Genomic DNA, 24562 nt, shown 5'->3' on the forward strand with positions numbered 1-24562 from the left:
AGGCCACAACTCCAAATATCATCACATTTCGATTAGGATTTCAATATATGAATTTGGAGACATACATTTCATTCATTGCATTCTGCCCCTGGTTCCCCCAAATTCATGTTCTTCTCACATGCAAAATAAATCCATTCCATTCCAACAGCCCCCAAATACTTAACTTGTTCCGGCATTAACTTTAAAAGTCTGAAGTACAAAGTCTCATCTAAATATCACATAAATTGGATGTGGGTAAGAATTGAAGTACAATTCATCCTGAAGCAAATTCCTCTCCAGCTGTGAACCTGTGAAAGTAAGCAAGTTATGTGCTTCCAAAATATACAGGAATGGGAGAGACATTCCCATTCCAAAAGGGAGAAAGAGGAAAGAAGGAAAGGAAAAATGGATCCTAGGCAAGTTAATAACAAGGCAAGCTCTGTGAGATCTTAAGGCTCAAGAATAATCATTTTGATGTTCTACTCTCTGGACTCATGGTGGCAATGGTTCCTCTTTTATACCTCTGCCCAGTGGGGGTGGTGTCCCAGTGGGTCCCAACAGCCCTGCCCCATGGCTCTGCTGCGTGTTGGTTCCACCCTTTGAAACTGAGGTGGAGGCAGCCCCATTCTCTGGCTCAGCCCGTGGCACTCTGGGCTGATGGTGGGAGTGGCAGCTCTGTGGATTTCTGAATCTCCTTTGGGGTCCTTCTCTTGTTTTGGATAGTGCATGTTTGCTGCTCAGTGGTTGAGTCCTGTAGTCCTGAAGTTCTAAGAAGTCTGATGGTCTTCCTTAATTGTATCCTATTTTCTCTCTTTCCTGTAGTCTCAGCTGGCATTTCTGCTAGAATTGCCCCATCTCTGTTCCTGGTTTCTGTTGAGATGGCTGATTAAGTCCATGGTTCACACTTACACGAATCTCCTTTTCAAGTGGTTAGTTCACCACACCCTTAGTGTTCTCTTCTGAACATGCTTTTTAAAAATTTTTTTGTAACATTAACAGTTCAGAATTTTTCAAATATTTAAGTTCTGGTTCCTTTTTGCTTAATGATTCCATATTCAACTTATTTCTCTCTTCTTACCTTTTTCTATAAGTGATCGGGAAGAAGTAAGCCACTCCTTCAACACTTTGCCTAGAAATTTCCTCCACTAAGTATCCAGTTTCATCACTTACAAGTTCTACATTCCACAAAACACTAGAACATAAACACAGTTCAGCCAAGTTTTTTACCACTTTATAACAAGGATGGGCTTTCCTCTAGTTTCTAATAACATGTTTCATCATTTCCATTTGAGGCTTTATCATGAATGGCCTCTACCATCCATATTTCTACTAACATGATTCATAATTATATACTGTCTTAAGAAGACAGAAGCTTTCTGTGCAGCTCTTCTCTTTTATTTCTGAGCCATAATCACAATTGCCTTTAAAATCCCATCATGGCAACATTGACATTTTCTAGCATGTACTTCACAATTCTTGCAGCCTCTACCCATTACCCACTTCCAAGACTGCTTCCACATTTTCATGTACTTGTTATTGCAGTGCCTCATTTCTCAGTACCAATTTCTGTCTTAGCCAGTTCATGCTGCTATATGTACTGGGCTACTTAAAGTTCAGGCATTTATTTTTCAGAGTTCTGAAAGCTGGAAGTCCTAGATCAGGTTGCCAGCATGGTTGGGTTCTTGGGGAATGCCCTTTTCCTGGCTGACAGAGAGCCATCTTCTTGCCATCCTCATACAGTATGGAAAGGGAGCTAGCTAGCTGTCTGGCTTCTTATGAAGGCTTCTGATGTAATTATTTTTCAAAGGCCCCACCTCCAAATACCATCACACTGGGATGAGAGTTTCAACATTTGAATTGACGGTGAAGCAGGACACAAACATTCAGTCCATTGCAGCAGTGAATTTATAGAATAATTTGGGTAAAACAGGTATCTTCATAATTTTAAGTTACTCTATCCACAAACATGATCAAATTATCTCTATTCAGATTTCTTGTTATATTATTTAACAGAGTGTTACATTTTTTTTCCTGAAATGGTCTTCTGTACTCTTTGTTAGGTTAAATCTTAGATGCTGTATAGATTTTGCCACTTTTGTGAATGTATCTTCTTTCCTATTAAATTTTCCACCTGATTATTTCTGCTTTGAGAAACTCCTTTTTGTAAGTTGATCTTCTATCTGGTACTTTGCTGAACTCTCTTATTTATTATAACAATTTGCCACCTAATACTTTTGTTTTTCCTTGTTTATGACCATATTCTTTTAATAACAATATTATTTCTTTTATTTTAGTTCCCATATGAAAAAAATTCTTTTTAGCTTATATCTTTGGCTAGAATCTTCAGTACTGTGTTAGATAGTAGCAGGGATGGCAATCATTGTTTCTTATTCATGAAGAATTTTTTTAAATGCTTCTAAAATTTCTTCTATTAAATATGATGCTTACTATGTTGTTGTTCTTATAATTATTAGCAAACTAAGGAAGTTTTCAGAATTTTAAAAATATAATTATTTAAACATATTTATATAACATAAAATTCACCCATTTTAAGAGTGCAAATAAATTCAATTATTTTAGTAAATTAAGAGAATAGTACAACAATCACCATAATCCATTTTTAGAACATTTCCATTATCCCAAAAATTCCTGTTACTTGTTTACAGTTAATCTCTACTCTTCCACCTATCCCTGGGCAACTGCTCTTTACTTTCAGTCAGATACATATTTTTTAATGATAAATTGATGATGAGATTTATTAAATGCCTTTTTTGCATCCATGGAGATAATTTCCACAAAGCAGTGCAGTATAGCATGCTGGTTAAGAGACAGACTCTGAAACTACACTTCCTAGGCTCAAATTATAACACTGACAATGATTGTCTGTGTAACTTGGGCAAGTTATTGAATCCCTCTGTGCTTCAATTTCTTCAGTAAAATGAGAATAATGATAACTATCTATTAGTTGAACTATAGGAAATTTCTGACATCCAACTATTTTTGACCTACAAGAATGGTAATTTGCAGAAAGTCCCCATCAGCAAGCAGGCTCTCACAGATGTGTCCCCTCAGTCTTGGACTTCTCAGCCTCCATAATTGCATGAGCCCAATGAATGAATTCCTGTAATAAACTATCTCTCTATCTCTCTATTTATCTGTCTGTCTGTCTGTCTGTCTATCTATCCATCCATCCTATTGGTTCTGTCTTTCTGGAGATCCCTGACTAATACAGAGTGCTTCCATGTTTTCACCATTTCATATTTTCTGAAGGATGTATTTTATCTTTTTTTCAAACTACTAGTACCTGTATTCTATGAGTTTTTCCTTCCTAGGTCCAACTGATACCATATATGTTTTGATATATAGTGTTTTTATTGTCATTCAGGCACCATTCATTTTACAACTTCTCCCTGAGATTTCCTCTTTAATCCTAGGATTAATTAGGTAATATCTTTATTTTATGTGTGTGCATAATTTTCTGGCCAAGGGTTTTCTTTTAAAGATATCCTTTTGTTATGTATGATATTGAAATATAGTCAGGAATTATAGAGGGTATGATATAGATTCCTGGGAATTTATTGTGGCTTCCTTTGTTTCCTATTAAATGGTCAGTTTTAAAAAATATGTTCTATGCATGTGTCCTAAAAAATAATGTATATTTTTTGCTTGTTGGGTGTAAATTTCTATATAAATCAATTAAGCTAAACCTTATTATTTATATGCATTATAATTTTATTCTGTTTGATCTATAAAATTCTGAGAAGAATATTTTAAAATTAGCAAGTATAGTTGCTAATTTATTTCTTCCTATAGTTCCACTGGTTGTTGCTGAAAATATTTTGAGGCTATGTGGTTAACGTGTATATATGTTCATGAATTTTATATCTTTTTGATTAGTTGTTCCTTTTAACAATCTCTCATGATGGTTTTTCTTCTCAAGTTCAATCTGTATCTTCTCTTAAACAATATAGGTGTACTTCAATATACTCTTACTTCCATTTGTTTTTTGCCATAACCCATATTTCCTTGGTATTATCTAGAATTTTAGTGGATTTTATTGGATATAGTTGCATGTGTATGGTGTGTATATTTGCCTTTTTTAAAAAATAATAAATTTTAGCTTACTTTATTTATCCTTACTTCTCATTTATCTTCTAATGTTCTTCTGGGTTTATTTCTCTCTTTGCTGGAGTGCCTCTTCCAAGAGTGTTTTCAAAGAGGGTCTTTGGGCGCTAAGTCTGCTGAGATATTCAATAGATACTGTTCTTGTATGTTTGCTTTTAAGTGATATTTTTGTTTAAAATTCTAGATTAAAAGTTTCTTTAATTGATTGGTTTGAAACTACTACTGCATTGCCTTCTTACATCATATGACCTCAATTGGATTCTTATTTGTACAGTAGTCCCTAAGTATCCACGGGCAATGGTTCCAGGATCCCACTCTCCACCCCAACGCCTGCTGGCAATACCAAAATCCGTGCATACTCTAGTCCCGAAGTTGCCTTGGTAGAACCTGGTATATGAAAAGTCAGCCTTTGGTATTAGCAAATTGCACATCTTATGAATACTGTAGTTTCAGTCTGTTTGGTTGTAGACACGAACCCACAGATACAGAGGGCCAACTGTATTTATTGCAAAAAATCTTTGTATAAGTGGACCTACACAGTTCAAACCTATGTTGTTCAAGGGTCAGCTGATTTGTTCTTTATCTCAGAACGCTTAAAAAACTTTTTCTCTCCTTGTCTTTGATGTTTTAAAATTTCACTACAATGCATTTGGATGGTGAGGAGTGGTGGCTCACACCTGTAATACCAGCACTTTGGGAGGCCAAGGTGGGCAGATCTCTTGGGCTCAGGAGTTGGAGGCCAGCCTGAGCAGCATGCCGAAACCCCAACCCCATCAAAAAAATACAAAAATTACCCAGGCCTGGTGGTCAGGAGGGTCAGAAGGGTGAAGTGGGAGAATCATCTGAGCCAGGGAAGTCAATGCTGAAGTGAGCGATGACAGTGCCACTGCACTCCAGCCTAGGTGATGGGAGTGAGACCTTGTCTCAAAAAAAATGAAAACAAAACAACAACAACAAAAACAAAACTATATATATATAGTTTATATATATAATGTATATAATACATTTAGGTAAGCTTTTCTCAGATACGTTCTCTGAGCCCTTCCAATATGAGGTGCTTCATCTCTCTCCAATTCTGGAAAATTCTTGGTTATTATTCTTATATTTTCTTGACATTTGTTTTTTCTACTTTTTAAAGACTTACATAGAAGTTAACCTTTCTTGTTCTATCTTCAGTCTCTTACCTTTTCATTTCTAATCTGTGTGCCTTTCTTCCTGCCTGATGTTTTCTGGGAGAGTTCCTTTACTTGACCATTGTTTGGCTGTAGTCATTCGGCTATTTATTCCATCAGTAGGTTTTATTATTATATATTTCATGTCTAATATTTCTACTTGGTTCTTCTTTACACCTTAATGCCTGCATTTTGTGAATAATATGCAGTATAGCTCCAATATTTTGGAGAATATTTATTATATTTATTATGTGTATTTAAATTCTTGATTTGTCTATCTATTAATTCTAATAGATAATGTAGTAGAGGTTCAGTTTGTGGTCTTTCTTTTTACAGGAGTTATGGATTTCTTTTTTTAAAATTTTATTTTAGGTTCAGGGGTACATGTGCAGGTTTTTAAATATAGGCAAACTATTGTCATGGGGGTACAGTGTAGAGACCATATTGTGACCCAGGTTCTAAGATAGTACCCAATAGTTATTTTTCCTTCTCTCACTCTCCTCTCTCCTTCCTCAAGTAGGCTCCAGTGTCTATTGTCCCGTTAGTGCCCACTGGTTCTTATTGTTTAGCTCCCATTTATAAGTGAGAACATGAGGTATTTAGTTTTCTTTTCCTGCATTAGTTTGCTAAGGATATTGGCCTCCAGCTCCATCATATTTCTGCAAAGAACATGATTTTGTTCTTTTTTAGGGCTGCATAGTATTCCATGATGTATATGTACCACATTTTCTTTATCCAATCTGCCCTTGATGGGCATTTAGGTTGTTTCCATGTCTTTGCTATTGTGCATAGTGCTGCAGTGAACATACATGTGCATGTGTCTTAGAATGATTTATATTCTTCTGGGCATATACCCAGTAAAGGGATTGCTGAGTTGAATGGTAGTTCTGTTTTAAGTTCTTTGAGGAATTGCCACACTGCTTTCCACAATGGTTGAACTAATTTACATTCCCACCAGCAGTGTATAAGCATTCTCTCTTCTCCACAACCTCACCAGCATCTGTTATTTTTTTTGTTTTTCATTATAGCCATTCTGACTGATGTGAGATGGCATCTCATTATGATTTTGATTTTCATTTCTCTAATGGTCAGTGATTGTATTAGTCCATTTTCACACTGCTGATAAAGACATACCTGAGACTGGGAAGAAAAAGTTTTCATTGGACTTGCAGTTCTACATGGCTGGGGAGGCCTCAGAATCATGGCAGGAGGTGAAAGACACTTCTTACGTGGTGGTGGCAAGACAAAATGAGGAAGAAGCAAAAGCAAAAACCCTTAATAAACCCATCAAATCTTGTGAGACTTATTCACTATCATGAGAATAGCACGGGAAGGACCAGCCCCCATGATTCAATTACCTCCCCCAAGGTCCCTCCCACAACACATAGAAATTCTGGGAGATACAATTCAAATTGAGATTTGGGTAGAGAAACAGCCAAACCATATCATTCTGCCCCTGGTGCCTCCACATCTCATGTCCTCACATTTCAAAACCAATCATGCCTTCTCAATAGTCCCCCCAAATCTTAACATTTTAGCATTAACCCACAAGTCCACAGTCCAAAGTCTCATCTGAGAAAAGGCAAGTCCCTTCCGCCTATGAGCCTGTAACATCAAAAGCAAACTAATTACTTCCTGGTTACAGTGGAGGTACAGGTATTGCGTAAATACAGCTGTTCCAAATCAGAGAAATTGACCAAAGCAAATGGGTTACAGGGCCCATGTAAGTCCAAAATCCAGTGAGGCAGTCAAATTTTAAAACTCCAAAATGATCTTCTTTGACTCCAGGTCTCACATCCAGGTCATGCTGATGTAAAAGGTGGGTTCCCATGGTCTTGGGCAGCTCAGCCCATGTGGCTTTGCAGGATATAACTTCCTTCCCAGCTGCTTTCATGGGCTGGCGTTGAGTGTCTATGGCTTTTGCAGGCACACAGTGCAAGCTGTCAGTGCATCCACCATTCTGGGGTCTGGAGGACATTAGCTCTCTTCTCACAGCTCCACTAGGCAGTGCCTTAGTAGGGACTCTGTTTAGGGGCTCCAACCCCACATTTCCCTCCTACAGTGCCCTAGCAGAGGTTCTTCGTGAGGGCTCTGCCCCTGCAGCAAACTTTTGCCTGGGCATCCAGGCGTTTCGGTACATCTTCTGAAATCTAGGTAGAAGTTCCCAAACCTCAGTTCTTGACTTCTGTGTACCCGCAGGCTCAACACCACATGGAAGCTGCCAAGGCTTGGGGCTTCCACCTTCTGAAGCCACAGCCTGAGCTGTGTATTGGCCCATTTCAATCATGGCTGGAGCAGCTGGGACACAGGGCACTAAGTCTCTAGGCTGCATGCAGCATGGGGACCCTGGGCCTGGCCCAGGAAGCCAGTTTTTCCTTCTGGGCCTCCAGGCCTGTGATGGGACAGGCTGCTGTGAATGTTTCTGCCATGGCCTGCAGACATTTTTCCCATGGTCTTGGGGATTAACATTAGGCTCCTTGCTACTTATGCAAATTTCTGCAGCTGGCTTGAATTTCTCCCCAGAAAATGAGGTTTTCTTTTCTATCACATAGTCAGGCTGCAAATTTTTCAAACTTTTATGCGCTGCTTCCCTTATAAAGCTGAATGCCTTTAACAGCACCCAAGTCACCTCTTGAATGCTTTGCTGCTTAGAAATTTCTTCCATCAGATACCCTAAATCATCTCTCTCAAGTTCAAAGTTCCAGAAATCTCTAGTGCAGGGGCACAATGCCTCCAGTCTTTTTGCTAATACATAACAAGAGTCACCTTTACTCCAGTTCCCAACAAGTTCTTCATCTCTATCTGAGATTACCTCAGCCTGGACCTTATTGTCCATATCACTATCAGCATTTTGGGCAAAGCCATTCAACAAGTCTATAGGAAGTTCCAAACTTCCCCACATTTTCTTATCTTCTTCTGAGCCCTCCAAACTGTTCCAATTTCTGCCTGTTACCCAGTTCCAAAGTCATTTCCACATTTTTAGGTATATTTTCAGCAATGCCCCACTCTACTGGTACCAATTTATTGTATTAGTGCTTTTTCACACTGCTGATAAAGACATATCCAAGACTGAGAAGAAAAAGAGGTTTAATTGGATTTACAGTTCCACATGGCTGGAGAGGCCTCAGAATCATGGTGGGAGGCGAAAGGCACTTCTTACATGGCAGTGGCAAGAGAAAATGAGGAAGAAGCAAAAGTGGAAACCCCTGATAAACCCATCAGATCTTGTGAGACTTATTCAATATCACAAGAATAGCACAGGAAAGACCAGCCCCCATGATTCAATTACCACCACCTGGGTCTCTTCCAGAACACATGGGAATTCTGGGAGATACAATTCAAGTTGACATTTGGGTAGGGACACTGCCAAACCATATTATTGATATTGAACATTTTTTCATATGCTTGTTGGCCATGTGTATGTCTTCTTTTGAAAAGTGCCTGTTCATGTCCTTTGTCCACCTTTTAATGAAGTTATATGTTTTTTTTTCTTGTAAATTTGTTTAAGTTCCTCATAGATGATGGATATTAGACCTTTGTCAGATGTATAGTTTGCAAATACTTTTTCCCATTCTGTAGGTTGTCTGTTTACTCTGTTGATAGTTTCTTTTGCTGTGCTAAAGCTCTTTAGTTTAGTTAGATCCCATTTGTCAATTTTTGCTTCTGTTGCGATTGCTTTTGGTGTCTTTATCATGAAATCTTTGCCCATTCCTATATCCAGAGTGGTATTTCTTAGGCTATCTTCCAGGATTTTTACAGTTTTATGTTTTACTTTTAAAATCTTTAATTCATCTCAAGTTGATTTTTGTATACGGTGCAAAGAAGGGATCCAGTTTCAATCTTCTGCACATGGCTAGCCAGTTATCCCAGCACCATCTATTGAATAGGGAGTCCTTTCCTCATTGCTCGTTTTTGTCAACTTTTTCAAAGATCAGGATAGTTGTAGGTGTGTGTCCTTAGTTCTGGGCTCTCTATTCTGTTCCCTTGGTCTATATGTCTGTTTTTGTACCAGTGTCTTGCTGTTTGGTTACAAGAGCCCAGTAGCATAGTTTGAAGTTGGGTAATGTGACGCCTCCAGCTTTGTTCTTTTTGCTTAGGATTGTCTTGGCTATGTAGGCTCTTTTTTGGTTCCATATGAATTTTAAAATAGTTTTTCTCTAGTTCTGTGAAGAATGTCATTGGTAGTTTGATTGAATAGCATTGAATCTATAAATTGCTTTGGGCAGTATAGCCATTTTAACAAGATTGATTCTTCCTATCCATGAGCATGAATGTTTTTCCATTTGTTTGTGTTGTCTCATTTCTTTGAGCAGTCTAATTGTAGAGATCTTTCACCTCCCTGGTTAGCTATATTCCTAGGTATTTTGTTCTTTTTGTGGCAGTTGAGAACGGCATTGCATTACTGATTCCACTATTGGTTTGGATGCTGTTGGGGTACAGAAATGCTAGTGATTTTTGTACATTTATTCTGTATCCTAAGACTTTGCCAAAGTTGTTTATCAGCTCAAGGAGCTTTTAGGCTGAGACTTTTGGGTTTTTTATATATAGAATCATGTCATCTGCAAACAGGGATAGTTTGACTTCCCCTCTTCCTATTTGGAAGCCCTTAATTTCTTTCTCTTGCCTCATTGCTCTGGCCAGGATTTCCAATACAATGTTGAATAGGAGTGGCGAGGGAGGGTATCTTTGTCTTGTGTCAGTTTTCAAGGGCTATGGTTCTAGATTTTGCCCATTCAGTATGATGTTGGCTGTAGGTTTGTCATAGGTGGCTCTTATCATTTTAGCAGGAATGATACTAGCTCTTCTTTGTACAAGTGCAATACTTTGTATTTTAAAGTACGTTTCTTCTATACCTAGTTTATTGAGAGTTTTTAACATGAAACGATGGTGGATTTTGTCAAATGCCTTTGCTGCATCTATTGAGATAATCATGTGGTTTTTGTGTTTAGTTCTGTTTATATGATGAATCATATTTATGGATTTGAATATATTGAACCAACCTTGCGTCCCAGGGATAAAGCTTACTTGATCACGGTGGATTAGCTTTTTGATGTGCTGCTGGATTCAGTTTGCAAATATATATATAGTTTTAGAGACAGAGTCTCACTCTGTCACCCAGGCTGGAGTGCAGTGGTATGATCTTGGCTCACTGCAGCCTTGTCCTCCTGGGCTCAAGCAATTTTCCTGCCTCAGCCTCCTGAGTACCTTGGACCATAGGTGTGTGCCACTGTACCTGGCTAAGTTTTTATATTTTTTTGAGGGGGTGAGTGGGTAGAGATGGGGTTTTGCCATGTTGTCCAGGTTGGTTTCAAACTCTTGAGCTCAAGTGACTTGCTTACCTTGGCCTCCCCAAATGCTGGAATTACAGGCATGAGCCACTGTGCCTGGCCATTTGCAAGTATTTTGTTGAGGATTTTTGCATCGTTTTCATCAAGGTTATTGGCCTGATGTTTTCTTTTATTATTGTGTCTCCGCCAGGTTTTGGTATTGGGAAGATGCTGCCTTCCTAGAATGAGTTCAGGAGGAATCCCTCTTTCTCAATTTTTTGGAAAAGTTTCAGTAAGGATAGTACCAGCTCTTCTTTGTACATCTGGGAGAATTTGACTGTGAATCCTTCTGGTCCTAGGCTTTTTTGGGCAGCTGGGGGTTGGAAAGCTATGTATTAATGATTTCAAGTTTCAGTTTCAGAACTTGTTATTAGCCTGTTCAGGGAATCCATTTCTTCCTGGTTCAGTCTTGAGCATGTATATCTGTCCTGGAATTTATCCATCTCTTCTAGGTTTTCTAGTTTGTGTGCGTAGAGGTGTTTGCAGTAGTCTCTCATGGTTGTTTGTATTTCTGTGGAGTCAGTGGTAACATCCCCTTGGTAATTTCTAATTGTGTTTATTTGGGTCTTCTCTCTTCTTCTTTATTAGACTGACTAGTGGTCTATCTATTTCAGTAATTTTTTCAAAAATCCAACACCTGGATTTGTTGATTTTTTGTATGTTTTTTTTGTGTCTCAGTCTCTTTCAGTTCAGCTCTGATTTTGGTTGTTTCTTGTCTTCTGCTAACTTTGGGGTTAGTTTGCTCTTGCTTCTCTATTTCTTCTAGTTGTGATGTTAGGTGGTTAATTTGAGATCTTTGTAACTTTTTGGTATGGGCATTTAATGCTGTAAATTTCCCTCTTAACACTGCCTTAGCTATATTGCAGAGATTCTGGTATGTTGTATCTTTGTTCCCATCAGTTTCAGAGAACTTCTTGATTTCTGCCTTAATTTCATTATTTTCCCAAAAGTCATTCAAGGGCAGGTTATTTAATTTCCATGTAAATGTATGGGATTGAGCAACTTTCTTCATATTCTATTTTTATTGTTCTGTAGCCTGAGATCTGAGAGTGTGGATGGTATAATTTTGGTTTTTTAAACATTTCCTGAGGATTGTTTTATGTCCAATTGTGTGGTCGATTTTAGAGTACGTACCATGAGGCAATGAGAAAAATATATATTCTGTTGTTTTTTGATGGAGCATTCTGTAGATGTCTGTTAAGTCCTTTTGGTCAATTGCTGAGTTCAGGTGCTGAGTATCTTTGTTAATTTTCTGCCTTGATGATCTGTCTAACACTGTCAGTGAAGTGTTGAGGTCTCCCACTATTATTATGTGGGAGTCTAAGTCTCTTCATAGGTCTCTAAGAACTTGCTTTATGAACCTGGGTGCTCCTGTGTCAGATGCACATATATTTAGTATAATTAGATCTTCTTGTTGAACTGAACCCTTTTCCATTATGTAATGTTCTTGTATTTTTTTATCTTTATTGATTTAAAGTCTGTTTTGTCTGAAATTAAGATTGTAACCCCTGCTTTTTTTGATTTCCATTTGCTTGATAGATTTTCCTTCATCACTTTATTTTGAACCTCTTGGTGTGAGATGGATCTCATGCCATGTGAGATGGATCTCCTGAAGACAGCATAACATTAGGTCTTTCTCTTTTATCCAGTTTGCTATTCTGTGTGTTTCATTTGGGACATTTAGCCCATTTACATTCAAGTATTGCTGATTTACATTTAGTATTGACATGTGGGGATTTGATCCTGTCATCACATTGTTAGGTGGTTGTTATGCAGACTTGTTTGTGTGGTTGCTTTGTAGTGTCTGGTTTGGGTATTTCAGTGGTAATCATCTTTCCTTTCTATATTTTGTGTGATTTTTAGAAGCACTTGTAAGGCAAGTCTGGTGGTAATGAATTCTCTCAGCATTTGCTTGTCTGGGAAGGATCTTTTTTCTTCTTCACTTATGAGGCTAAATGTAGCTAGATATGAAATTTTTGGTTGAAGGTTTTTTTTTTTTTTTAAAGAATGGTAAATATGGGCCCCTAATCTCTTCTGGATTGTAGGGTTTCTGCTGAGAGGTCTGCTGTTAGCCTGATGGGGTTTTCCATTTGTAGGCAACCTGCCCTTTTTTCTAGCTGCCTTTATAACATTTTGCCTTTCATTTTGACCTTGGAAAATCTGATGATTATGTGTTTTGGGGATGATCTTTTGTGTAGTATCTTGTAGGGGTTCTCTGCATTTCCTGGATTTGAACTTTGGACTCTCTAGTGAGGTTGGGTAAGTGTTCATATATGATATCCTGAAATATGCTTTCCAAGTTGCTGCTTTCTCTCCTTCTCTTTCAGGGATGCCAGTGATTCATAGATTTGGCCTCTTTGTAAAATTCCATATTTTTCAGAGGTTTTGTTTGTTCCTTTTTGTTCTTTTTTCTTTATTTTTGTCTGTCTTATTTCAGAGAGCCAGTGTTCACCTTTTGAGATTCTTTCCTCTAGTTAGTCTATTCTGCTGTTAATACTTGTGATTGCATTGCAAAATTCTTGTAGTGTGTTTTTCAGCTCTATGAAGTCAATTAGGGTTTTTTTTTCCTTGCTATTTTATTTGTCAGCTCCTCTATTGTTTCTGTTGTGTTTTTGGACTGGGTTTTGCCATTCTCCTGAATGTCAATAATTTTTATCTATAGTCCAAATTCTATTTCTGTCATTTCAGTCAGTTTTTCCTGGTTAAGAATGCCTGTTGGAAAACTAGTGCAGTGATTTGGAGGACATAAGATACTCTGGCCATTTGAGTTGCCAGAGTTCTTGCATTGTTTTTTTCCCCATCTCTGTGTGTCTGTGTGTGGGTGTTCCTTTAACTGCTGGGCTGCCACTGATTGAAGTGGTCAGGTAGAGGCAGGGGGATTGTTCTGGAATCCCAGGTCGGGTGCCCCTGTCCAGTGAGTAAAAGTGAGGACTGGGACCTGCATGGAGAAAAGTCTGGCCACCTTTCTTTCAGATGAGTGCTCTGTGCTAGGGGTCCAAACCACGCCATGGCTCCTGTGGACTCTCCAGGGCCTGGAGACAGCAAAGATGGCATCCAACTCCTCTCACTGGGAGCTTTGTCTCAGTGAGTTGCATAGCTGCCACTGGCTTGATAGACCCAGCAGGGGTGGTTAGAGACCCAGTCTGGGAGGACCTGTCTAGTGAGGAGGTAGAGGATTGGGGACCCACATAATAAAGAGTTTGGCCACTTTTTCCTAGGGCTGCTGCAGTCTCTTGGGTGTTCACTCCAGTCCATAACCACCTCAGATTTTTCAGCAGCTGAAGGTATCAACAGTGAAGCCTGCAAAACAGCAAAGATGGCAGCCCAGCCTTCCCTCTGGGAGTTCTGTCCCACAGACTTTTGAAACTGCTGTCAGCTGGAAAACACCAGCGGGGTGGATAGATATCTTGGTTGGGAGGTCTTGCTTAGTGAGGAGGAACAAGATTGGGGACCCATGTGCATAAACAGTCTGGCTGCTTTTTATGAGGAGTTGTGCTGTGATGGGGCTCCATTCTAGTCTCTAGTCTCTTTGGACTCTCTAAATCCCAAAGGCAGCAATGGCTAAGGCTGAGAAACAGCAAGGATGGGAGTGCATCCATTCCTCTGGGAGCTCCATCTCAGGGCAGTTTGAAACTATTGCTGGCTGGAAAACAGCAGTGGAGGTTGTTAGAGACCTCCGTCAGGAGTTTCTGCCCAGTGAAGAGAAGTGGTATCCAGGACCCTCACGTAAAAGCGATCTGGCTGCTTCTCCACAGAGCTGCTGCACCATGCTGGGGGACCTGCTCCAGTCACTAGTCACTTCAGATTTCCTAGAGCCTGAAGGTAACAACAGCATAGGCTGTGAAACAGCAAAGATGGTGGTCTGTCTGCTTGTGAGTTCCATCCCAGGGAGGCAGGGAACCACTGCCAGCTGGAAAATACAGGTGAGGGTAGCTGGTGACTCCAGTCAGGAGGTCCCACTCAATTAGGAAAAGTGGGGTTAGGTATCCATGTAAAAAGTAGCAGTTTGGCCACTTTTTCTAGGGTAGCTGCATTGAAGGCAACAATGGCTAAGCCTGCAAAACAGCAAAGATCATGGCCCACCCCTCCGTCTGGGAGATCCATGTCAGGGAAATATAACACTGCTACTGGTGGCGGGCTGGAGTTCTAAGCTAGTGTGTCTTATCCTGTGAGGTGCCTTGGAAGCAGGACCTGCAGACCTTTGCTGCTCAGCCCCGTAGATTCAGTCCCTTTCCTAGGGGTATGTAGAGGGGTCCAACCTCCCACTTTGCTGGAGTTGCAGCTGCGTTCACCAGGAAGCTGGGGTATCTGAAGTTTCTGTGGCTCTGTGTATGCCTCAGCAGCTGCTTTGCCAAGACTCCATGTAGCTCAGTGTGTCAGACTGCAAGCTCTGTTGGAGTGAGTTCATGAGGGGATCTCCTGACCCAAGCGTTGCAAAGATCTGTGAGAGAAGCATGGGTTCTCAGGGTCACGCATTCACTCGCCACTTTCATGGGCAGGAGAGGCTCCATTGGCTCCATGTCACTCCTGGGTGGATGGTCATCTTGCCTTGCTTTTCTTCATTCTCCATGTGTTCAGTTGTTTTCTTGATGAATCTCAATGTGTGTACCTGGATGTTTCAGTTGAAGGTGCTTTATTTACTCACCCTCTCTTTTTTTCATGAGAGCAGTGCCTCTTTATTGATTTTCAGTCTGGAAGATCTGTCCAATGAGAAAGTGGGATGTTGAAGTCTAGCTATTATTGTATTGGGGCCTCTCTCTCTCTTTAGCTCTAATAATATTTGCTTTATATATATATATGGGTGCTCCAGTGTTGGTTGCATATATTTATATATACAATTGTTATATCCTTTTACTGAATTGATGCCTTTATCATTATAATGACATTTTTTGTGTCTTACAGCTTTTGACTTGAAGTCTATTTTGTCTGATATAAGTATAGCTACTTCTGCTCTTTTTTTGGTTTCCATTGGCATGGAATGTCTTTTTCCATCCCTTTATTTTCAGTCTATGTGTGTCTTTATAGGCGAAGTGTGTTTCTTGTGGGCAACAGATTAATGGGTCTTGTGTTTTCATCCATTCAGCCACTCTATGTCTTTTGATTGGAGAGTTTAGTCCATTTACATTCAATGTTATTATTGATAAGTAAGGAGTTACTCCTGCTATTTTGTTATTTGTTTTCTGGTTGTTTTGTGATCTTCTCATCCTTCTTTCTTTACTTCCTATCTTTAGTGAAGGTTATTTCTTCTAGTAATATGATTTAGTTTCTTGGTTTTAATTTTTTTATGTATCCATTCTGTTTTTATGTTTGAGGTTACCATGAGACTTGAAAATATTATTTTATAACCCACTATTTTAACCTGATAAGAACTTAACAGTTTACATAAACAAATATGCAAAAGGAAAACTAATACAACTCTATACTTTAACTTCATGCCTCAACTTTTTAACTTTTTTTGTTTCTCTTTATGTCTTATTGTATTGTCTATGACTTGTAAAGTTGTAGTTATTTTTGATTGGTTAATGATTTAGTTTTTCTAAAGATAAGAATAGTTTACACACCACAATTACAGTGTCATACCATTCTGTGTTTTTCTGTGAGCTTACTACTACCAGTTAGTTTTGTACCTTCAGATGATTTGATTGCTTATTAATGTCCTTTTCTTTCTGACCGGAGTACTCCTTTTATCCTTTCGTGTAGAACAGGTCTGGTATTGATGATCCTTTAGCTTTTTGTTTGTCTGGGAAAGTATTTCTCCTTCATGTTTGAAGGATATTTTTGCTATATATACTATTCTAGGGTAAAAGTTATTTTCTTTCAGCACTTTAAACATGTCATGCCACTCTCTGGGCACCTGTAGTCGCAGCTACTCAGGAGGCTGAGGCAGGAGAATGGTGCGAACCCGGGAGGCAGAGCTTGCAGTGAGCTGAGATCACGCCACTGCACTCCAGCCTGGGCAACAGAGCGAGACTCCATCTCAAAAAAACAAACAAACAAAAATGTCATGCCACTCTCTACTGGCCTGTAAGATTTTCACTGAAAAGTCTGCTGCCAGACATATTGGAGCTTCATTGTACAGTATTTGTTTCTTTTCTCTTGCTACTTTTAGGATCTTTATCCTTGATCTTTGGGATTTTGATCATTAAATGCCTTGAGGTAATTTTCTTTGGGTTAAATCTGCTTGGTGTTCTAGAACCTTCTTTTACATGGATATTGATATCTTTATGTTTGAGAAGTTCTCTGATATTATTGCTTTGAATAAACTTTCTATTCCTATCTCTGTCTCTATCTCCTCTTTTAAGGCCAATAACTCAGATTTGCCCATTTGAGGCTATTTTTCTAGATTCTATAGGCATGCTCCATTGTTTTTTATTCTTTTTTGTTTTGTTTTGTTTCTTCTTTTTGTTTTCAAATAGCCTGTCTTCAAGCTCACTAATTCTTCGGCTTGACCAATTCTGCTATTAAAAGACTCTGATCCATTCTTCAGTATGCCAGTTGCATTTTTTAGCTCCAGAATTTCTTCTTGATTCATTTTAATTATTTTAATCTCTTTGTTAAATTCGTCTGATAGAATTCTGAATTCCTTCCCTGTGTTATCTTGAATTTCTTTGAGTTTCCTGAAAATTATTGTGAAATCTGTGTCTGAAAGGTCACATGTCTGTTTCTCCTGGATTGGTCTCTGGTGCCTTATTTAGTTCATTTGGTGAAGTTATGTTTTTCTGAATGGTGTTGATGCCAGTAGATGTTCTTTGGTGTCTCAGCATTGAAAAGTTAGGTTTTCATTATAGACTTCACTGTCTAGGCTGGTTTATACCTGTTCTTCTTGGGAAGACTTTCCAGTTATTTGAAAGAACTTGAGTGTTGTGATCTAAGCTGTATCTGTTTTAGAGGGCACCCAAAACCCAGTAACCCTGTGGTTCTTGCACACTCATAGAGGTACTGCCTTAATGGTCTTGGACAAGATCCAGGAGAATTCTCTGGATTACCAGGAAGAGACTCTTCTTCTCTTCCTTTACTTTTCCCCAAACTAACAAAGTCTCTTTTCTGTTTTGAGCCACCTAAAGCAGTGAAACCACAAGATACAGTCTTTCCCACTCTTCCCTCCCGTTTCCAAAGGCCACCACCACTACAGGCCATGGGGAATACTGGGATACTGCCAGACTACTGCCAATTTTCTCTTAAGGCCCAAGGTCTCTTAAGTCCACTTATGGTGAATGCTGCCTGATCTTTCAGGTCAGCTCTGGTCCACAGCAGGTCCAGAAATGCCATCCAAGAGTCAAGTCTTGGAATCAGGGGCCTAAAGAGCCCATTTGGTGCTCTACCCCCTTCCCCCACTGTGGCCATGCCAGTGCCTAAGTTTCCTTTACTTTTCCCTATGCTTTTTTCAAGCAGAAGGAGTTTTGCCTTGTACCCACCACAGCTTGTAATATACTAAGTCTCACCTGAAGTCTCATAGGCTCACCTAAGGCTCTTGACATAGTTCTTGGGTATCACTACTGGTTATTCAGGGCCTAGGGGTTCTTCAATTAGCATGTGATGAATGCTGCCAGGACTGAGTCCCACCCTTCAAGGCAACATATTCCCTTCTGGCCAAGGGTGTGTCTAGAAATGTCATCCAGGAGGTAGGGCCTGGAACAGAAGCCTTGAAACTCTGAGTGGTGCCCTATCTTCCTGTGGCTGAGCTAGTATTCTAGATGCAGGATAAAGTCCTCCCCACTCTTCCCTCTCCTCTTCCCAGGTGGAAGGAAGGGGTCTCTTTTGGTGCCATAAGATGTGCAGCCTGGGGTTAGGGGTTGGATGATGTCAGCCCTCCCTTAGCCACCTCAGCTACTGTCTGAGTAGGTCTTGAGTCCCGCTAGTCCTGTCTCTGGGCCCAGTTCAGCACTAGGATTCACCTAGCAATTGAAGTCCTTGTGGTCTACATTGCATTTCCAGTTTACTTAGAGACCCAGTGCAGCTTGGCCTATGGTGGTAAGGTTTGTGGGAACTCAAGTTTGTACCACTGGTATTAACAGTTCTCCTCTGGCTAGGGCTGGTTTAAATGCTCCCTCTGGCTGGGCATAGTTGCTTACACCTGTAATCCCAGCACTTTGGGAGCCCAAGATGGGAGGATTGCTTGAGTCCAGGAGTTTGACACCAGCCTGGGCAACATGGTGAAACCCCATCTCTACTAAAATACAAAAATTAGCCAGTCATTGTGGCGCATGCCTGTGGTCCCAGCTACTTGGGAGGCTGAAGTGGAAGGATCACCTGAGCCCAGGGAGATCGAGGCTGCAGTCAGCCATGATCACACCACTGCACTCCAGCCTGGGCAACAGAGTGAGACCCTGTCTCAAAAACACATATGCACACATACACACACACACACACACACACATGCACACACATACATCTTATTCCCTCCATGGGTAGGTGTCCGCCGAGTTCAGTTCACTTTTCCTTTCTTCTTTAACAGGACAGCACTGAGTTTAATGCCTCACAATTGCTGTGCTCTCCCTCCCCCAGTGCCCAGAGACACTCCCTGTACCTTGCCACCACTGTTGGGAGGCTGTAGTAGGGATGGTGCCAGCGATTTAAGGCTGTTTGTTCTATCTCTTCACTGCCTCTTTCAGTGATACAAAGCTAAAATCAGGTACTATGAGGGCTCATCTGATTTTTAGTTCTTATGAGGGTGTTTTATTTGGGTAGATAATTGTTGAATTGGTGTCCTTGCAGGGGGATGACAGGTAGAGTCTTCTGCCTCTTGCTTTGCCTCCAGCCTCTGTACTGTCTTCTTAAGACACCTTTATTTGCTACCCTTGTTATTGTACTTATTTTCTCTGTATTATAATTGCTTTTTTTCCTTTCCTATCTCTTTTATTACTCTGTAAATTCCTAGAGGGCAGAAACTAACTTCTGCACTAAACCACATTGCCTCAACATTTAGAAAAATTCGATCGTCTTGTCATAAGCAACTATGATAATTGAAAATAAAGTAAAATGCAAAAGTGGTTGGAGTATAGACTTTTAAAAAGGAAACTGACGTTTGAAGAAGGAGCCAATGCCAATAATAAAGAAATTTAATCAAATCATATAAGATGCTACTCTTGAATTTTGACTTAGGTTTAAGTGATTAAAGGAGTTTGAGAGAATTTGAAATAAAGCAAGGAATATTTATTATTTATTCCTTGCCTAGTATGTGGCAGACATTGTGATGAGTGGCTGGGATGTAATCCCTGTACTCAGGGTTTACATTTTTCAGAGAACAGATTAACTAAATAGTTTGAGAATTTTAAATTAATAATTGCTCTAATTTAATTGATTTTACATTAAATCTATATGTTAATGCATTATTAAAAATCATTTGATGTAGTACAGGTGCTAAGAAAATTGTTGATCTTCAGTAACAGGAAGTGGCATGAAAAAATCTTTGGATTTTTGGTCCTTGTAAAAAGTTATCTTTGCTCCTTGTAGAAAGCTACCCTTATAATGTATCAAGTGTTTACACTTTTCTTTATTGTCTAATAATTCTTCCTATTTATCAGTTAATTGATATAGGAGAGAGTATAGCTATTCCAGATGAATTTACCGAACAAGAAAAGCAGTCTGGAGATTGGTGGAAGCGTTTGGTGTCAGCAGGAATAGCTAGTGCGGTTGCACGGACATGCACGGCACCTTTAGACCGCTTGAAAGTCATGATGCAGGTTTATTGCTCGCCTTACCTACCCTTTAAGAGTTAAAGTAACTTGAAAAGTCTTTGGCAGCTTTCAAAAAAGGTTTTAAAAAAATGTTTTCTCACATACTACTTCTCATTAAAATTTTACATTTTCCTGAAAATGTAAATGCTAATTTTCAATATTAAAAGATTTAATTTTCTTAAAGAAGCTACTGTGTATTCAAGTTAATTTTTATTTTAAATTATAATAGAACCACTCTATTAGAATTTTTTTTAAAAGTGGAACTAAATTTATGAAAGAAATGAGAAGATACCATTAGACTTTGTATTGGTTATCTCTAACCCTGGCACCAACATAATAGCATGGTTCTATTCTACCATTTAATTACTAAAAATATTTCCAAGAGGCAGAAAATGAGTTGTTTAGAGTCTATTATTATATTTTGTTTAATTACATTTATTTCATTGAATAATGGATTGTCAACAGTAGTTATAAAATAGTGCATGGCTTAATGTGTTAATTATCATAAGTAGAATCCACAATTAAAGTTTGATATTTGCTGAATACTTTCTCTGCAAGGATATAAAAATTAATCATCCACAACCTAATTAACTTAAATTTCAAATTAAATTTACATATGTGGGTGTTTTACTATCTTTTGCTTTTTGGTAATGTTGGTGACATTTTAGTAATGCATTATGAACAGTTATTATACAATGTGAATTAATTGTGTAATAACTTTAGTGTCACATGTTTAAGAACTATTTAGTTTATACTTTTGCCTCATTCTAAAAAATGATTTATCTTAATTAGGAATTAAACTTATATAAATATATCATTTATGGAAAATATAGGTTGTTAGAAGGATAGGTTTTGCAGGGGAAAAGACTTCATTAATTCCACATATATTTATTTAGGGCCAATTATGTACTAGCTGCTTTAATAGGCATTAGGGACTATAGGAAAATGTTAGACATAGTTTTTGTCCTTAGAGAATTTACAAGCTTTCTTGGACAATAGTTAGTTAGATAGGTAATAATAAAATGTGATATAAGTGCTATCTACCCAGACAGATGATACACATAGTACTGTGGGAGCACCAAGGGGAGTAAATTCTATTCCCCCCATGCCTAATATTTCTTACATAAATATAGAGTGAGATTCTGGTTAATGCATCCCATGGAGATAAACCTTTAATTCAGTTTATCTGAATTACTTTGAATGGCATTAGATGGTAAGACACATAACCCATCATCCTTCCGCATGTTTGATTCCATCTGTGGTCTATATTCTTTTCAGATAGGTGACTCAGTTCAGTCAGTCCTTAGGTAAGAGCAGGAGTTGAAAATTCTGTGTTGCAGGTGGAAATATAAAACAGCTTCCTCAGTAACTGGGCCTGTCAGAAAATTAAATAATGAAATTTAAAGGAGAAAGATACAGACATGATACAGTGCTACACAGAGATGGAGACATGTAGGGAGATGAGAAACACGGGAATGGGACCAAGAGGAAAAATAAAGACAATGTATTTGTCGTGCGCCCATCATATGCTAGGTGCTAGAAATACAAAGATGAAAAAGCATATTTCTTATACTCCAGGACCTTACAGAGACACAAACAACATATCTACGTGATGGTGATGATAATATTGAAAACAATAATTGTCAATTAATTGCACATAATCACCGTATGCAAGATAGAAAATTATATTTATGGCTATTGTAAGGACACAGGGTAAGGGTACTCAGTTTTCTGAGGGGATGGAAATGAGTCAGTGGATTAGGGAGGGGGCAAATAGGGAGACCTGAAAAGAATGAAAAAAGAGAAAGGGGTAAGGGAGGTGGATAGAGAAGAGTAGGTAGAGGATGGGAGACAGAAACATAAAAAAGAAAAGGAAAATAGGGGAAAAAAGAGGAGGGAAGATGACAGATACAAGTGAGTTAGAAGTGGGTGAGGAGAGTACTATAATGAGAAGCAAAGGAAGGAATGGAAAGCAGGAAGGAGTCGCTGCCCTTTTATGCTGTTCTGGATTGGGTCTCATAGCTTTCATTTACCCTTATATTTGATAGTGAAATGGATTCATTAAAACTTGTCCACTCTATTGATAGAGGTATTATTGTGTGAGCTTCACATAACTGGAAAAGAATTCTGTGAAATAGAGGAAGACATATGTGTTGTGGTCAGAGGTAATTTAATATGATTCATGAGCAGAGACTTTACATTCAGAGAGCCCTGGGTTGGAATTTTTGATACTTTAATCACTTTTTCTGATCCATAGACACGTAGGTGGTTTTTAATCATCCTTTTTTTAAAGCAATTATTGATAATTTTATGATGAACACCATTATTTATTAATCTTTTTCCTATTTAAGATTACTTGTTTAAAAAATTCCTAGTTTAAGTAATGATATGAACATTTTTAAGGCTGTAAATATTTTAGTAAATTGTTTTCTAAATTTATTCTACCCACAGAAGAGAATGTTCATTTTGCTTTGTTCTCCTATGATTTTTCTCTTACTTTATAGACAGGAAGGCATTTTATTAATGTTTTAACTTTACTTTCTTAAAAATAGCATTTTTTCTTATTGTAAGATAACACACTAGAAAAATGGGAAAACACAGAAAAGGATAAAAGAAGACGTTAAAATGACCTGTACTCCTCATGTATGAGGTTGTTAGGGATGCTACAACAAAGTTCCGTAAACTGACTGGCTCAAATAACAGAAACTTATTGTCTTGGTTCTGGAGGCTAGAAGTCAAAAATCAAGGTGTCGGTAGGGTTGGTTCCTTTTGAGGGGTGTGAAGAATAATCTGTTCCAGGTCTCTTTCCTTGGCTTGCAGAAGGCGGTCTTCTCTGTCTCTTCACATTGTTTCCTCTCTGTGTGTGTCATGTCTCAGTGTCCAAATTGCCTTTAATAAGGATGCCAGTCAGAGTAGGGCACACCCTAATGATGTCACTTTAACTTGTTAAAGACCCTATCTCTAGGTCACATTCTGAGGGAATGAGGGTTAGGACTTCAACATATGAATTTTGGGAGACACATATTAACCCATAACACCTTGCCACCCAGGACTATCCACTGTTGAAAGTTTGATGTATTTTCATTTATCCTTTTCTCATTGCATATTTCAATGCACTCTTTAATAATCTTGTAATATATTTGTACCATCAACGCATCTTGTTTATGCTAAAATTCTCTGGTAATTAAGTTATTTCCATTTTTTTAAGTTGTCCTTTTTTCTTTGGTGTGTTAGATTAATTAAAGTATGTATTTCAGGACAAGAAATATTAATATATTAGTTTTAGATGTCTCTGAGGGAAAATTAAAAATATCTTGAAAATCATGAATTTATGCATATATTTATTTTTTATTAGCAATAGCAATACCAATGCCATAAAGCCAGTAAAATGAATTGAAAAGTAAATAAATGTGCTATTTATTTATAGGTTCATAGTTTAAAGTCAAAGAAAATGAGATTGATTAGTGGCCTTGAGCAGTTGGTGAAAGAAGGAGGAATTTTTTCCCTTTGGCGAGGAAATGGTGTAAATGTTTTAAAAATTGCACCAGAGACGGCACTCAAGGTTGGGGCCTATGAACAGGTAAAACATTTTTGTCTGTAGAATTTTGAACAAAAATCAGATTTTAAATTTAATTTTCAAAAATTCAGACTCTCATGAAAGAGAAAACGAGTGTGCACAAGCAGTAGGTTTCAATGTAAATATTAATGACTTTGTGTATTCTCATTTGATTTTTTGTGTTTTCATATTACTATTGTTTACAAGAGAAGTTCCATGAATTACTCTATATTATCATAACTGATATCTATTAGTAGATCTTTTAATTTCAATGTTACAGTTCAGAAAGTCTTCACAAAACATTTCATCATTGATTTTTTCTTTGAAAAATTTGAAAATTTTACAGAAATTTCAGTTCATTTGTTAATGAATAGAGGATCAACATCTTAATTTAGTCAAGTGATGAAGAGATGAAAAAATGCATTTAATTTTAAAATTTATTAAGCTCATTTAGATTATTCACTTTTAGATGAGATATGTCTATTTTCAAATATTATAAAATATTAGTGTCACATAAGAGTCCAAGAGTGCTCTGTGTGTCTCTCAAGTTTTCCATCTTCACTGTAAAATCTTGTAGTAATTCTCCTTTCTTTAAACATTTTTATAGCATATAGCATTAAAGTGCTTATTTTGTAGACTCTTGTTTATAAGGTCACCAGAACCTCAACATTTTAAGAAAATATTAAAGAATGATGCATTCTTTAATATTTTGTAATGCATGCACAT

The 24562-nt window shown here is 38.2% G+C and overlaps 1 protein-coding gene across 3 annotated transcripts in view; it reads left to right on the plus strand.

Annotated features, from left to right (window-relative positions):
• Positions 1-24562, plus strand: part of LOC100439522 (mitochondrial adenyl nucleotide antiporter SLC25A24-like) — a 74013-nt gene that overhangs the window by 25734 nt on the left and 23717 nt on the right. The window contains exons 5-6 of one of the 3 annotated variants that reach the window (XM_024254784.2): positions 20128-20286; positions 23708-23860. The exons of 1 other annotated variant lie outside the window; for it this stretch is intronic. In XM_024254784.2, the coding sequence (XP_024110552.2) occupies positions 20128-20286; positions 23708-23860 (312 nt within the window). The remainder of the gene's footprint in view (positions 1-20127; positions 20287-23707; positions 23861-24562) is intronic. One more of the 3 variants, XM_054530480.1, reaches the window with a different exon arrangement.

Source organism: Pongo abelii, chromosome 1 (assembly GCF_028885655.2).
Source record: "Pongo abelii isolate AG06213 chromosome 1, NHGRI_mPonAbe1-v2.0_pri, whole genome shotgun sequence".
Classification (NCBI taxonomy): Eukaryota; Metazoa; Chordata; class Mammalia; order Primates; family Hominidae; genus Pongo; species Pongo abelii.